This window comes from Nilaparvata lugens, chromosome X (genome assembly GCF_014356525.2).
Source record: "Nilaparvata lugens isolate BPH chromosome X, ASM1435652v1, whole genome shotgun sequence".
Classification (NCBI taxonomy): domain Eukaryota; kingdom Metazoa; phylum Arthropoda; class Insecta; order Hemiptera; family Delphacidae; genus Nilaparvata; species Nilaparvata lugens.
Window position 1 is genome coordinate 8,631,663 of NC_052518.1, and position 18,228 is coordinate 8,649,890.

Here is an 18,228-nt window from a genome sequence, read left to right on the forward strand (position 1 = left end):
GTAATCTTTTTCGTGTCCTCAATCATGTGAACTCTCGAATTCTGTCTATTCTGTTTCTCCTCTGCTTTTATTTGCTCATACTCCCTCGCGAATTTTTCCAATTCATTGATACTATGAACATCTGATTGCCGAATATACAATTTGTACCGTGGGAGAAGATTTTTATACACTCTCTGTGATTTATTCTCGTCTGTGAGACCTCCTCGTCGCCTCATGAGTGTCAGTACATCTTCGAGAAATTCGTCAAACGATTCACCTTCCCCTTGCTCCTTGTCTGTATTAAATTCTCGAGGTCCTCCTCATAGGTGAGTGGGTAGTAGCGTGATCTGAAATCTGTCACAAAATTGTCCCACGATTTCCACTGGTCACGACGATTACGCATCCATAGAGTAGCTTTACCAACCAGTAATTCAGGCAGCGCGACTAGTAGCTGGTTGCCAGTGAGCCCATAAGCTTGTTGTAGCTCGTCTAGCCTTCTAAGAAGCTGGGAGCATCTGATTGGCCATTGAATGACAGTCTCCAGCTTCTTACTTTGTCACATACCGCCCCTGGGTCCATGAGGGGGTTTGTGTGAATGTTGGTTCCAACTTCAGCATGAGTACCTGTTGCTGAGTGTCCGGATTCCTCACTGCTTCTGCTCACTATTCCTGGTCTTGGGCTGGGATAACGTACAGCCATCTTCTTATGTTGTTCTACTAACAACCTTCTCAACTCAGCAAGTGTTCCAGATGACACTATGCCCCAATCTTGTAGAAGATTGAATGCTTCTTCCTTTTTCAATTTATAGATCCAGGAAACTCTGGGGTCGGCTATCACCTCGGGGTTTATGTCCTCGACCGACTGATCCTCTGTCAGCTCCTGGTGTTGAGCATCTGAATCAGACTCTCCCTGTTCACTCATGATTCTTACTTCGTTGCCTCGTGCCCCACGTTGGGCGCCAATCTATCACGTACACCCTGAGTAGCTTCAGAGGTGGGTGATTGATACCCAGGTGTTGCTCCTGGATGACTTCGCTCAGTCGTAATGTGGGCGGGGAAAGGAGGCAAGTCGAAGTTCCTCTTCTTCTTCTTTGTCCCTCAGCTGGCGTGAACAGCACCTCCTGGTGCTTCTGACGGCGTGAAGGTCGCTCTCTTCTCTGATGACACCACTTGATGTAATTTTGTATCGGCCTTACGGCCTCGGTTCCGCTCCAGTGGAGTAGGAAAAGGAAGGACAGAAAGGATAGGGACGGCAGACAACGGTCCGCTGTGCCCTGGGGAGAAGGAAGAATAGGGACGGCAGACAACGGTCCGCTGTGCCCTGGGGAGAAAGAAGAATAGGGACGGCAGACAACGGTCCGCTGTGCCCTGGGGAGAAAGAAGAATAGGGACGGCAGACAACGGTCCGCTGTGCCCTAGGGAGATGGGAGGACAGGGACGGCAGACAACGGTCCGCTGTGCCTGGGGGAATGGGAGGTCAGGGACGGCAGACAACGGTCCGCTGTGCCTGGGGAAATGGGAGGACAGGGACGGCAGACAACGGTCCGCTGTGCCCTGAGGAAATGGGAGGATAGGGACGGCAGACAACGGTCCGCTGTGCCCTGAGGAAATGGGAGGATAGGGACGGCAGACAACGGTCTGCTGTGCCCTAGGGAGATGGGAGGTCAGGGACGGCAGACAACGGTCCGCTGTGCCCTGGGGAAATGGGAGGACAGGACGGCAGACAACGGTCCGCTGTGCCCTGGGGAAATGGGAGGACAGGGACGGCAGACAACGGTCCGCTGTGCCCTAGGGTGATGGGAGGTCAGGGACGGCAGACAACGGTCCGCTGTGCCCTGGGGAAATGGGAGGACAGGGACGGCAGACACGGTCCGCTGTGCCCTAGGGAGATGGGAGGTCAGGGACGGCAGACATCGGTCCGCTGTGCCCTTGGGTGATGGGAGGTCAGGGACGGCAGACAACGGTCCGCTGTGCCCTGGGGAAATGGGAGGACAGGGACGGCAGACAACGGTCGCTGTGCCCTAGATAGATGGGAGGACAGGGACGGCAGACAACGGTCCGCTGTGCCCTAGGTAGATGGGAGGACAGGGACGGCAGACAACGGTCCGCTGTGCCCTAGGGGGATGGAAGGTTAGGGACGTACGGCAGCCAACGGGCCGCTGTACCAGGGCAGGAGGTCGGGGACGTACGGCAGCCAACGGGCCGCTGTACCAGGAGCAGGAAGTTTTGTGAGCGGAATGCTGTGGTCTGGGGCTCGTCCGGCTTTAAATACTCCCCAAAGTGGAGGGGATGGAGTTGAGCCGCCGCCAGAGGCGGTGGAAATCGTCTTGATGCGCGGAAGATGATGCGCCATCGGTACCTTCCTTATCTCCGCGGTCGGCTAGCCTTGCTGATAGTCGAGCGTCTTTCAATAATATTATTTATTATTTTCTCGTCACAATTTTACTTTGTGACAAACCATTACCTGCTGCTGCTCGAGCTACTGCATTCTATAAACATGGCCTAGCCCGTAGCGCCTAGTTCATAATAGACAGACCCTTCGAGCTCAAATAAAATAATACAGGCGTAAATTATAAGATTTCAGATGAGTTTTATAACTTGAAACTCCTTAAATGAGTTCTCTAATTATTTGAGTTAGTATATTAGTTACTCAGATGATATTAGGACTCAGTAGAGTCCTAACATACTCGACTGTAAAGAGAACATATGATCTCTTTACAGTATAGTATGCTGTAATGAAAATCACATGTTTTCTTTTTCTGAAAACAGCTGTTTACTGGCTTGATTTGATGCATGGAAAACAGCTGCAATTGAGTAAGTATGACAAAAACAATATTGAAAAATGGAAAAGCAACAAATACATCGCTACCACAAAATTAGTTGAATCTGAAGAGAAAATCTATACAAATAAAAAAAACAATTAACTGAGTATATTAATTTAATAGAATAACTTTTTCTCTTGATAATGGCATTATATAGCATTGATTGAACAATTTTAAAAGGGTACTTGGATTTCTAATTTTTATTTATAATTTAATAGAGTATACCCAAACAGTTTTCATTTCAATATTTCAAATGACAACGAGTATAATTTCTGTGGAATAATATAATGCCAGAAGAGGTTGAATTTGAAGCAAAAATGCCTCACTTATAAGCGTACAGACTGGCGCTTAGAGCAGTTGGATTATTGCGGTAAAAACTCCTGCTGGGTTCAAATAAATGTCTCCGGTTTTTCTGAGACCACAAGCAAGCATGACCACAGCTACCCTTGTCAGCGTTTAGAAAGAGATGAAAGCCTAGAACTGACCTTACGCCACCCCATCCCACTCTGGGCCTGAAAGGGAGGGTCTTTCACAAAAAATCACCAGATAGGGTCCAGTGTTTTTGAAAAATTGATGATATTTGACGTTTTTCAAAATTAAATTCTCAACCCTCACATCGTCTGATAGCGTATCAATTTCCTCAACCACTGGATCAAACTGGATCCAGGTCGGTATCACTTTTTTAATAAAAACATTTGTAAACGATTCTCCGATTTTCTCTTTCACTTCATCATGACGGAACATTTAAAGCCCAACAAAGTATCTGAAAGACGGTTAAGAACTTCTATTTTTTTATGGGGGTGAGCTAGAGAGCTAGGTATTTTCTCATCATCAATATCTACAGAATTGCATCGAAATAATAAATGCTTATGAATTACTCTAATAGCTTTTTTGAACAAAAAATTATGGTTCTCTTGACACTTGACATTGTTTTATTATCAAGTTGCATTACTTTGAATAGTTTAATTAAGACAAGTATTACTACAAAATAATCTACAGCATCAATATCTACAGTATTGCATCGAAATAATAAATGCTTATGGATTACTCTAATAGTTCTTTTGAACGAAAAATTATGGTTCTCTTGAAATTTTTTTATTATCAAGTTGCATTTCTTCAAATAGTTCAATTAAGACAAGTATTACTACAAAATAAACTGCAGTATTGCATGAAAATAATAAATGCTTATGAATTACTCTAATAGTTTTTTTGAACGAAAAATTATGGTTTCTTGACAATTTTTTATTATCAAGTTGCATTACTTTAAATAGTTCATTTGAGACAAGTATTCCTACAAAATAATCCACAGTATTGCATCAAAATAATAAATGCTTATGAATTACTCTAATAGTTCTTTTGGACGAAAAATGATGAGTCTCTTGACATTTTTTTATTTTCAAGTTGCATTATTTTAAATAGTTCATTTGAGACAAGTATTCCTACAGAATAATCCACAGTATTGCATCGAAATAATAAATGCTTATGAATATTACTCTAATAGTTGTTCTTTTGAACGAAATTGATGTTTCTCTACGAATAGTTTTATTATCAAGTTACATTTCTTCATATAATCTAATTGAGACAAGCTATATATTATGACTATGTAATGCAATAAACCAACATGTAATTCTAGCTTTATTAACATCATAAATGAATTATTATCTTTGAAAACATATTCAACCGCAAAATTTCAAAGACCCTCCACTTCTCAACGACCTATTCAGCTTCAGACACAGTTGCAATCTCTATTACCCTCATTTTCCCATTACAAAAATCACACCTTTCTCATTCAACTCGACTATAGACATAATACCTTACAACTAACCTAATAAATAGAGAAGAAAGGGTTTATAATATTTGTAAACAGAAAATGGGCGGGAAGTAGAGCACAATTGGCGGGAGAATTGAGGCCACCTACAGTGCACTGCACACCAGAGAATAATGAGTCAAGAAAGACTACAGTTGTATTTATAAGGGTAATTTTCATAGCAACCAGGGTTCTTTTCACAGACATGCTGGTCAGAGTTCAGTGTGAACCGCATGGGCGGAGTTTCATGTTGAACTAGGAGGGTGGAAGTGCCGTACGATTTAGAGGGTAAGAAATTGCAAGATTCTACTTTCCTGCGAGGTTCAGCAAATCTATTCCGTTAAATTTTCTTGTAGTTGAAGAATCATATCAGTGCAAGTGTCATCGAATGAATATTGAACTTTTGATTTTTAGATGGATTGCTCTTCCAAGAGATCTGAATTATTCATTCATTTATTCACAATCACAAATCATAATTAAAATATGATTGGGAGAAGACAACAGGCATAGCCCAAAACTGTCTTAATAATTAATTATTTAATTTAATTTAATTAACTATAATTTTAATTGAAGAGTACATCAATATCAAGAGAGAAATATCTTACAAGATATATTATTACTCTTAATATACTCAAACTAATGCTAAAATCTTGAGAAAGATTAATCTTTAAAGAGATTTTAAACGTACTACAGTGGAACTTCAATTTATTATCCGAATTGATTGGACCAGGTCACGTTCGGTTAATAAAATATCCGGATATTTCGAGTTTCAACAATAAAACGGGAAATTCACAAGAAAAACTCCACTAAACATAAATACGTGGTATTATTTACTTCAATTATAACCGGTTTTATACTTTATTGTATAAATTAAACTTTGCTAGAAGAGTTTTGATGCTTTTTGGACATATCTGGAATTCTCGGAAATTTCATGTAATTCTTTCTTGAAGCGATACAGATAATCAGAGTTCGGTTAATTACAGTTCTTCTATACTCAGTTTATGTCAAATTGAATATAGTTTTTCTTATCTCAATCCACCTCACAGTAAAAGAAATCAATCAGATACACTGTAGTCTTGAATGAAGCCGTGAATATGTTGTTCTTCTAAGATAGATCTAGATTGATGAACTCCTTATTTCAAGTTTGAAAAGAGGTATTCTACACGCTTGATTGTTTCAGATCTTCATGATTTTAGAGCCTTGAATGTAGCTGTAGATATGTTGTTCATTTGAGATGAATAATATGGATTATAAGCTTCAAATTGTAAGTTTGAGAAGATGTATTTGAAACCTAAATATAGAAAAATATTATTCTTTTAGATCTCACTCAAATTGTGGTAACTCAGTTGGCTGTTTCTGGCTTTCAATCATCCAGTGCTGACCTATTGAGTGAACTTACTTATGTTACTTACTAAAAATTGTAACGTGCTATAAATTTTCGGCTCTAAATTTATTGTCTAAATTCAATATTTTCTAAATTTGGCTTAGTGGTTTTGTGTTTTGTTTTTGTATATTTTTGGACTTTTTAACATCAAATGACTTATTCCGAAGTGAAAAGTGTAAATTTAAAGTATTGTGCTGACTATAACTTAGTCCGGTTTCCCATTAGGAACTTTGGACTATATACGGCGAGGTGGAACTACCCTTGGGTCTCCCCACCATTCAAAGCCATACGCTAATAATAATACAACTTATGCAACGTTGCCATTTTTCTCATGCAGATAATCAAACTTGAGATTGCTGTCAATACTTGCAGTTACTCATTTTGTGAAGAGTAATCCTTAACATAATATGATATCTTGTAAATAGAATCCAACTAATGATTGCCGTAATACAATGCTATAGTGCGGTCCACCCTCATATAATGACAGTGTTTGATTAGGAATGGTATTGCTATCCTTGTCTATCATTCAACAAAGCGGATAACGCTATCTCTTTCTCGCTTCGCTCTGTTGTCTTATCGTCCTTTAACAATGTAGAATTAATAATTTAACAAATATTTAACAATTTCATAATGAATTTTCATAATTAAGATGAAATATTTCCACTTTTTGTGTAGTTGAGAAGTTGATATTGTGGTAATTATTCATATTGAATGAAAAAGACTAATTGTCAAAGACCACAGATTTATTGATACTTAGAAAGACCGGTTTCGGTTATTACACCATTGTCTATCTCTGTTTATCAGATCTCTGTCTGATGAACAGACACCATTACACCATTGACAATGGTGTAATAACCGAAACCGGTATTTCTAAGTATCAATAAATCTGTGGATTTTGACAATTTCTTAGTCTTTTTCATTCAATATGAATAATTACCACAATATCAACTTCTCAACTACACAAAAAGTGAAAATATTTCATCTTAATTATGAAAATTCATTATGAAATTATTGAAAAAATTAAGTTCTTGCTTGAATAAAATATAATTGATTATTTTTAACGAGAATTAACAGTTAATATTACATCAATAACTTGTATCAGACCGTCTATAGAAGGCATTGACAAGACAGGGTTCGGCAACGTTTTCTCTATCTTTCTTCACTGCCATTATAACTTGGACCTCACTATAGACTAGTAGTTACTCCGTTTTTTTTGTTTTTTTTTGAGAAGGAGTCGGTATGATATCTTGGAAATAGAATTATTTATTTATTCATTTATGTATAAAACACTATAATCATAATACAATTATGACATTGGAGGAAAAACTAGGCGAGCATGTACTAGTTCTCTCCAAAATTTTGATAAAATGCTAATGTTGCCAAAAGTTAAGGTTATGTAATCACACACTGCTTCGTCACTTGATTTTGATTCGTCACTTGTTCACACACTTGATTTTCGGCCCTTGATTAGAATCGAATCTAAGGATTGCCGTAATACAATGCTAGACTCAGTAGTACCATAGAAAAACAATACCGTAAGTAGATATCCCATGGTATAGGGCGTTTATGTCGCAACTTTTACTGTTATCCCAAGCTGATAGTTCACGTAGTTTCTTCCCTATGCAGCTGTGTGACGCTGGTAGTCTCTCAAGTTGTGCCGTTCATACACTATCACCCCAATAAAACAGTAAAAATTGACAATGATCGACAGTAATCGGCTTGAGATAACAGTATAAGCTGCGACATAAATTCCCTATACCTATTCCCTATTCCCTATTATCTACTTACGCTATTGTTTCTCTATGGTAGTACACTGTAGTTACTCAGTTTATGAAGAGGAATAGGTCACATATGAAATTTGGTAATAGTTTTCGATGTTTATGTAAATTTTATTGAGAAAATGTGTTTGAAATTACCTGTTGGTCATCCACTGCTGCCGATAGGGCTGAATGCAGGGATAAGGGATCATCCAGTCCTGGGTGTTGGCCACGATAGTCCCCTCTGCCTCCCCTGCCTTCATAAGGAATGAGGTAGCATGTTTCCTGAACACAAAACAAAAAATACAAATATTATCATTGATCGACCGAAGTGAGGTCTCAGATTCAAGTCGACGGTTTGGCATTTCTCTTAATGTTTGATGTTTATATGTTTATATGTTGCACATTTACGGCGAAACGCGGTAAGAGATTTCATAAAATTTGACAGGTATGTTCCTTTTTAATTGCGCGTCGACGTATATACAAGGTTTTTGGAAATTTTGCATTTCAAGGATAATATAAAAGGAAAAAGGAGCCTCCTTCATACGCCAATATTGGAGTAAAAATCAGATTATAGAATTATTCATCATAAATCAGCTGTTTAGTGGACTATAATACTACCCGTTCAAAAACATCGAACATCTTGAAAATGTATCTTTCCATCAACGTTAGTGATCAGTTGACTATAATACTACCCGTTCAAAAACATCGAACATCTTGAAAATGTATCTTTCCATCAACGTTAGTGGACAGTTGACTATAATACTACCCGTTCAAAAACATCGAACATCTTGAGAATGTATCTTTCCATCAACGTTAATTGTAGACAGTGGACTATAATACTACCCGTTCAAAAACATCGAACATCTTGAGAATGTATCTTTCCATCAACGTTAGTAGACAGTTGACTATAATACTACCCGTTCAAAAACATCGAACATCTTGAAAATGTATCTTTCCATCAACGTTAGTGGACAGTTGACTATAATACTACCCGTTCAAAAACATCGAACATTTTGAAAATGTATCTTTCCATCAACGTTGTAGACAGTTGCAGCCAGACCTGATAACAGCGCTCACACTCACATTCGGGACGACACGTCACGGTATGATAGGACACTGTAGTTACTCAGTTTATGAAGAGGAATAGGTTACATATTATGAAATTTTGGAAATAGCGATCGATGTTTATGTGAAATTTGATTGAGAAAATGTATTTGAAATTACCTGTTGGTCATCCACTGCTGCCGAGAGGGCTGAATGCAGGGATAAGGGATCATCCAGTCCTGGGTGTTGGCCACGATAGTCCCCTCTACCTCCCCTGCCTTCATAAGGGAATGAGGTATGCATGTTTCCCTGAAACAAAAACAAAAAATACAAATATTATCATTGACCGACCGAAGTGAGGTCTAAGATTCAAGTCGACGGTTTGGCATTTCTCTTAATGTTTGAATGTTTATATGTATATATGTTGCGCCGCATTTACGGCGAAACGCGGTAATAGATTTTCATGAAATTTGACAGGTATGTTCCTTTTTGAATTGTGCGTCGACGTATGTACAAGGTTTTTGGAAATTTTGCATTTCAAGGATAATATAAAAGGAAAAAGGAGCCTCCTTCATACGCCAATATTGGAGTAAAAATCAGATTATAGAATTATTCATCATAAATCAGCTGTTTAGTGGACTATAATACTACCCGTTCAAAAACATCGAACATCTTGAAAATGTATCTTTCCATCAACGTTAGTGATCAGTTGACTATAATACTACCCGTTCAAAAACATCGAACATCTTGAAAATGTATCTTTCCATCAACGTTAGTGGACAGTTGACTATAATACTACCCGTTCAAAAACATCGAACATCTTGAGAATGTATCTTTCCATCAACGTTAATTGTAGACAGTGGACTATAATACTACCCGTTCAAAAACATCGAACATCTTGAGAATGTATCTTTCCATCAACGTTAGTAGACAGTTGACTATAATACTACCCGTTCAAAAACATCGAACATCTTGAAAATGTATCTTTCCATCAACGTTAGTGGACAGTTGACTATAATACTACCCGTTCAAAAACATCGAACATTTTGAAAATGTATCTTTCCATCAACGTTGTAGACAGTTGCAGCCAGACCTGATAACAGCTCTCACACTCACATTCCGGGACGACACGTCACGGTACGATTGGATAGAAAGCTCTATGTTTTTGAGGATTTTTTCTAGACATTTTAAACTGATAAATTGTTTATTATTTTTTTAGAAAACATAACAACAGGTCAATGTAACTTACTTAGCGCGAGGTCTAATGTTCACAGAACTACTAGTTAGTAAGATCTGAAATTTTGCAGGGTGTGCATTGTACATAGCATGGAACCGAAGTTATACTCAGAACCCCTTCGTTACACCGCTTGGTTCCCCCCGGACCACCCCGAATCTCGAAACTGCAATGGTTTCATTCTACAGGTATTTGGAATAGACTTATAACATAAGAGGTGTATTTAATAAAATTATTTTAATTTTAAATTTAATTCGACACTCTTTCATTTGCACTGTTGAGGAATTCCAAACTTTAATTCTAAACCCTCGATTCGTTTTTGTTGTTCCTTGAAATACTTTTTGTAATTATATAATCTACTTCCTGCAAACTTTTAACAGATTAATCATCCTAGAAAGTTCAAAACAATAGTACACTATTGGGTGATGAGCAAAGGAAGGCAGAACATAGAAAACATTATTTCAAACAACAAATAATCACCTAATGACTTACTAAACACTAAGTCATTAATTATTACAATTACATATAATAGTTGGTTACAAAAAAATTCTTATAATGTGTCCTCTACTTGTTTAGTGTTTTCTATGTGGAAATTGACCTACTCCACTATGGCGAACCATGTTCTAGAGTAGGTTTGTTTTTTCTTTGTGCGGATTATTAATTATTTATTTAATAATAATAGTTAATTAATTAATAATCCACACAAAAAAAACAAAACCTACTCTAGAACATGGTACGCCATAGTGGAGTAGGTCAATTTCCACATAGAAAACACTAAACATGTAGAGGACATATTATAAGAAATTTCTTGTAACCAACTATTGTAAATGTAACTGTAATTCCTCTAATATTTTCTGTAATTATTGATATTGTAGTTTTAGTCAGAAAACACTAAACATGTAGAGGACACATTATAAGAAATTTTTTGTAACTAACTATTGTATGTAATTGTAATTTATCTAATATTTTCTGTAATTTTTGTAGTAGTTTTAGTTTTTTTTTGGGAATAAACATTTATTTATTTATTTAATTTAAAAATAATATCAATTTAGTTGGGTACCCTCGATTGGGTACTCTGAATTGCTATTCTAATCACCAACCCTGAGAATTCCAGAAAGTATAGAATGTAGCATCTTATACTCTCAATATTATATAATATTATTCACTCCCTGAAGCAATCAGCCATTTTTTATTCAACGAAAATGTTAACTATGTATGTTTAAGGAGAGGAAAGAGATGCATCAGGGTTGTTCCCAGCACTGCCAACTGAATATGATTTGACTAATCATCAGTCATTTTTTTGGGACTGTTCATTCTTTATGTTAGTGAAGTTTGGTGTACAGTAAAGAAAAGTGACGAACGCAGTACGAAAATGTATGGAAAGAAACAAGTTTGTTGAGAAGAAAATAGAATGAAATAGGGAGAAAAGAGAGTGAGAAGATAAGGTAGAAGAGGGTGAAGAAGAGAGGAAGAAGTAGAGGGAGAAGGAGAGGGAAAAGAAGAAGGAGAAGAAGAAGAAGATGATTATGAAGAAAAAGAAGAAGAAGAAGAAGAAGAAGATGATTATGAAGAAAAAGAAGAAGAAGAAGAAGATGATTATGAAGAAGAAGAAAAGAAGAACAAGAACAAGAACAATAACAAGAATAAGAACAAGAACTAGACCAAGAATAAGAACAAGAATAAGAACAAGAACAAGAACAAGAACAAGAACAAGAACAAGAACAAGAACAAGAACAAGAACAAGAACAAGAACAAGAATAAGAACAAGAATAAGAACTAGAACAAGAATAAGAACAAGAACAAGAATAAGAACAAGAACAAGAACAAGAACAAGAAGAACAAGAACAATAACAAGAAGAAGAAGAAGAAGAAGAAGAAGAAAAAGAAGAAGAGAAGAAGAAGAAGAAGAGTGGAGACAAAATTCAAGAGTGGAAGATATACGTTTGTTGTGTGAGAGAAAGTCTTAAATGAAGAAAGAGGCAATGAGAGAAAAGAATGAGGGTTAATAGGAAGAGGAAGGAAGAATAAAGTATGAGAGAAAGATGAGAGAGAGAGAGGGTGAGAGTGAGCGAGAGAGTGAGTGTGTATGAGATAGAGTGATTGAGACGAGAGAGAGAGAAAGCAGATAGGGTGTAACTGGAACATCATGCCACGAGGAAAATCCTAAGTATGCAGAGAATTTTATGCAGCTACTCTCATCTGGTATTAACTTACTTGGGTCTTTTCCAGCTTGGAGATTTTGGAAATGTCGATGAAGATTTTGGGAATCTCGGTAAAATATATATGATGATAAGGATTCACAAGAAAGTTGGATGGATACAGAAAATGCAAGTAATCAATTATTATGAGAAGAAATCTACCAAGGGAGATGATTGTAATATAGTATGGGATGAATACCAGTAAAAAAAATCTGGTGTGGTACACTCACACAACTTTCCTTGCTCATTGATCTATAAGCCTCATTCTTAAACGAGGATAATTCCGGGGAATAACATTATGCTGATTGGCGGCTAAATAATTAAAACTATGATTATACTATTGTTATTGTTTTCAGAGTACATTTTCCTTTGTTTGAATATGAAATTTGAGGATTTTTTTAAAGTTGTAAAACAGCTGTTCTACAAATTAATAAAATATCGACATGTGTTCTTTTGAATAAACTGCTCTACCTACTACCTCACGCACGAGAAGGAGGTTACAAAGTAAATTCTCAGGGATGGGGTGGACCCCCTGTTAGTTTCCCAGGGGGAAAATCATGTCAGTAATAGAGCTGATAAATAACTATACAAGCTATGAATTTGAAAAAACATTATTTTTTTAAGTTATTTTTTTTATAATCGTGTTATTTTGAGAAAATCGTGATAGAAATTTAAAAAAATTCATTCTTCTCAGGAATATTACGGAGCTCCTGCAATTTTCCCAGAAATGAGACTCATGTCAGTTGATAGGGCTTATAAATAACTATCTAGGGTATAAATTTGAAGAAAATCGTTAGAGCCGTTTTCGAGAAAATCGTGAAAAATATGTTTTTTAGTCATTATCCGCCATTTTGAATGAATTATATTGAATTTCTTATGTCGGATCCTCATGGTATTATGACCTTAAGTTTAAAATTTCAAGTCAATCGGTTAATTAGGAATGGAGTTATCGTGTTCACAGACATACACACTTACACACACACAGACCAACACCCAAAAATCATGTTTTTGGACTCAGGGGACCTTGAAACGTATAGAAAACTGAAATTAGGGTACCTTAAATTTTTGGAAAGCAATACTTTCTGGTAATAGGGCAAGGAAAGTAAAGAAGCTGATAAAGGATATTTTGTTGATTGAAGCATTTATTATTAATATGTAATGAGGACTGATATCCCAGAGCTCCCCCATTAAACTAAACAGAGTATTTCGCTATTGGTGTTTAATGGGAGAAAAGTTTCGATTCTATTTCTCATTCCTTACTCATTCAACTAACCATTCAACATCTTTATCATTATCACATTTAACTGTATGAATTGGATATTTAGTTCAAAAAGCAAATAGAATCTTCACAAACATAATAAAACTCTGTTTTGGGTGTATGACCTTATACTGAGGATACACTAGATGTCATCAAATTCACTATGGACCGGTTTCCGAGCTCAAATGTGTTAAAATTATTAGTAAAAACTAGTAACATAGAGAAACGATAGCATAAGTAGTATCCCATGGTATAGGGCGTTTATGTCGCAACTTTTACTGTTATCCCAAGCCAATAGTTCACTTAGTTCTTTACTATGCAGCTGTGTGATGCTGGTAGTCTCTCAAATTGTGCCGTTCATACACTCTCACCTCAGCAAAACAGTAAAAATTGACAATAATCGACAGTAATCGGCTTGAGATAACAGTAAAAGTTGCGACATAAATTCCTTATACCATGGGATATCTACTTACACTATTGTTTCTCTATGGTAGTAATTAGCAATGAGTAGTATTTTGTGTAGAAATTAGAGTATAGAAATTTGTAAATAGTGAGTAGCTACAGCTTGAGATATAGAAAATGACAGTGAAAACTGTATCTGTAAACATTATCAATATCTGAACAGTATTTAAACAACAGTATCTGTAAACATATTATGAGTCACTGTTTGGTTGAAGTCTACACGTCCCTTTCAAATTAAGACTAGGGTCGGTTTCCGAGCTCGGGATTTAGCTAAGTTCTAGACTTTAAACAGCTGGAGTCAGAAAATTGGCTTTCCGAAATGAGGCGTAGTCGCAGTTTTTATGATAATCTATATTTTCTCATTTCTATAATTGGAAACTTTTTCCTTGACGAAATGAAACATTATAATAAGCTGAAACTTTTCACTATTTTCACTTTATTTTATTTTGTGTTCATTTATCTAGTTTTTCGAAATTTAATTTAAACGTGGACAGCGACTACGCCCCGTTTCGGAAAGCCAATTTTCTGACTCCAGCTGTTTAAAGTCTAGAACTTAGATAAACATTATAATAAGCTGAAACTTTTCACTATTTCACATTATCTTATTTTGTGTTCATTTATCTAGTTTTTCGAAATTTAATTTAAACGTGGACAGCGACAGTAAATACTGTTCAAGATACAGATAATGTTTAATTAATGTCCACAGATACAGTTTTCGCCGTCATTTTCTATATCTCAAGCTGTAGCTACTCACTATTTACAATACTCTAATTTCTACACAAATTACTACTTTTTGCTAATTACTACGTTTTACTGATAATTTTTACACTCTTGAATCTTTCGTTTTGGTAATCTCTCTGAGAATGGACTTCTTAAGGTCGAAACTTCACCGTTTCATGTGTAAAACATTACAGTAGTAATTGAATAGACTAAAACGTTGTCAAAAATCCACTTTAAGTAAATAAAAATTAAAAATCAATATTTTACAGGAGCATGCTTTCGTGTGTGTCAGCTGATGATGTGTGAGCACACACGAAAGCATGCTCCTGTAAAATATTAATTTTTAATTTTTATTTAATTAAAGTGGATTTTTGACAACGTTTTAAGTCTATTCAATTATGGAAAAGTTCCACATCAACATTCACGCTACAAACTTAATTACAGTAGTACCTGAACTTTCGCATGTTTCATTAATTTCATCATATTTCTTGCTCAATATTATTGTAGTACTCTTTAGTTTAATAAGATTCACCATGTTATTCTACTGCTACTGGTATTTATTTTTAACGCTAGAACGTAAGTTGAATTCTGTTTTGTTAAACACATTAATAAAGGAATTTGAATCTGAATCTATCGCCTTCCTTACATACAGGGTGGGTGAAAAGTCCGAGAACGGCTTAATATCTCATGCACAAAGGTGATTTGATGGTGGGTGTGATTGGGAATCCCACTCAAATTGAAAATACTACTTTGCTATGACTTCAAAAATCTGGTCCGTCATCGTGGATCCACCATATTGAATGCAACTTTATTTTTTTAAATGGGAAGGTGGTCATGCGATACATGATTTCGATACAAAATTTCAAGAGAAAACGAATGGCGGAAACCGCATATCGATATCTCAAACCGTTCAGAAGATATTCACATCATAGTCATAGTAAAGTAGTATTTTCAATTTGAGAGGGCTCCCCAATCACACCCACCTTGGAATCACAATCTTTTATGAGATACTAAGCCGTTCTCATAATTTTTTCCCTCCTTTCTGCTTTTTATTGATTAATAGTTTTGATATTTATAGTTTTAATAGTTTTTACTATTTTTAATAGTATTGATTAATAATGTGAATATCTTCTGAACGGTTTGAGATATCGATGTGCGGTTTTCACCATTCATTTTCTCTTGAAATTTCGCATCGAAATCATGTATGGCATGACCACCTTCCTATTTAAAAAATCAAAGTAGCATTCAATATGGCGAATCCAAGATGGCGGACTAGATTTTTGAAGTCTTAGTAAAGTAGTCAAATTACCTTGTGTATGAGATATTAAGCCGTTCTCGAACTTTTCACCCACTCTGTAAGTAAGGAAGGCGACAGATTCAGATTCAAATTCCTTTATTAATTTGTTTAACAAAACAGAATTCAACTTACGTTCTAGCGTTAAAAATAAATACCAGTAGCAGTAGAATAACATGGTGAATCTTATTAAACTAAAGAGTACTACAATAATATTGAGCAAGAAAAATGACTTTTCACCCACTCTGTATATTCTCTTTCTAATCACACCTTTAATCCATCTATCTTTCATCTCATAACATTTTCCGTTTTGGTAATTGCTTGGTTGCTAATGTTTTATTATAATCTTTCTCTAATACTTCGAAGTTACTGTTAGAGAACAAGTTGCAATACTTAGCCAGGATGAAGGGAGTTTTTCGGCCGTCTCATTCACCCTTCCTACATTATCCAGAATCCAGAAAGAATTCGAAACAAAGGGGAGAACAGTAGTCTTGAGGGTAAGGGAATGTGAGAGATCCGATTCACTCTAAAAATGTAACCCACCATGCAGAATATTTCAACTTTCTTCTTTTAGTCATTAACAACACCAACAAAAACATCTAAAAATTACTGCGATTCTTAACTTCAAAAACATGTCGACATGAATTGTGGTGTATAATTTTGAATTTCCATTTAGGATTCAAGCATCTCTCAGAAATGTTTGCCATCTGAATATTATTTTCTCTGTGTGTTTCAAACATGCACCATTCATTCTGCATATCATGATCCTCTTTGACATGTTGAGGTTTAAAGTCATTTCTTTATTTCTCCCAATTTATTATTTCTTGTTCTCCTTTTCCTTCTTTTTCTTCTTCTTCTTCTACTTCTTCTACTTCTTCTACTTCTTCTACTTCTTCTACTTCTTCTACTTCTTCTACTTCTTCTACTTCTTCTACTTCTTCTACTTCTTCTTCTTCTTCTTCTTCTTCTTCTTCTTCTTCTTCTTCTTCTTCTTCTTCTTCTTCTTATTCTTCTTCTTCTTCTTCTTCTTCTTCTTCTTCTTCTTCTTCTTCTTCTTCTTCTTCTTCTTCTTCTTCTTCTTCTTCTTCTTCTTCTTCTTCTTCTTCTTCTTCTTCTTCTCTTCTTCTTCTTCTTCTTCTTCTTCTTAATGTGGTTGTTTTTTGTTTTTCTTCTCCTCCATCTTCTTCTTGGTCCCAATCTTATCTTACTCTTACTTCCTTATGTTACTTCTTCTACTCTTCTACTCACCCTTGTTAACAACCATCTCCATTGATAATATAATTTTGTTGAAACACCGCCGATTTATGAAGTTACATCACAATATTATATTATCGTTATTTTAATTGCATTCATTCTTCATTCTCATTGATTAGTTTTTTATACGTTGTAAAACTCGTTGGATAATTAGCATTACATTCATTAAATTTAATGTTAATAAGTGTATAAGCCAGTAAAGATTGTAACATACATAAATAAAGAACTCTAATCTAATCTCCTTTTCCAATTTTTTTCATGTGAGACCTATACGAAACGAGAACTTTGAAACTGAAACTATTCTCAATCGTATACTTGTTTGTTTGATGTTCCCAAACTTCAAATCCAAATTACTCAAAGCAAGTTTCTTACAGATTGGTCAAAATATTTGTAACTTTACATTCCTCCAATAGGTGGCAGCAGTTGTAGGGTTGACTTGAGGCTCCACCTTCTCTCTCCTGATTGGTCGACAAGACGAGGTGTACCTAACTCTCAATTATGCCAGTAGAGGGCAGCACTTATTGGGTGAATTAATCAAGGTCTATAAAAACCAGGTCAAGACACCCGTGTTCCTTATGGAGCGGCCATTTTGTGCGGTTTTTATGGCGGTACATTTGAAGATCCAATACTATTCAATTTGCTCGTATTAAAACATTATGCATTTTAAAAACAATATTCTGGTTCAGATAATATGTAAATTCAGGTTTTCGATTTTTTAATAATAAAATTTCAATAATAGATGGTTCAATAGTTTTTTTTATTCATTGTTAAAAATTGCTCTTATTCCTATAGCATGTTATGATTCATAAGGCATTGAGACAAGAGGCTAACCTCAAAAACAGTTGAAAGTTCCGAAACCATTAAATCAAAAAATCGACAATTCAGTTTCTAGTTGAAATCTAAATACTATAATTCTGTCCGAAAGATTAATTTCACTATTCAAAGCCAAGCAATGACCATTGGATAGCTGATAAATTTGAAAATTGGTGAACTTACAACCCACAAAATGGCGA

At 35.9% G+C, this 18,228-nt stretch overlaps 1 protein-coding gene across 5 annotated transcripts in view; it reads right to left on the reverse strand.

Moving 5' to 3' along the window:
* LOC111064506 (transcription factor AP-2-epsilon) overlaps positions 1-18,228 on the reverse strand; it is a 156,702-nt gene that overhangs the window by 36,693 nt on the left and 101,781 nt on the right. For all 5 annotated transcript variants that reach the window (XM_039442351.1, XM_039442352.1, XM_039442350.1 and 2 more), the window contains one exon: positions 8,976-9,104. In XM_039442351.1, the coding sequence (XP_039298285.1) occupies positions 8,976-9,104 (129 nt within the window). The remainder of the gene's footprint in view (positions 1-8,975; positions 9,105-18,228) is intronic.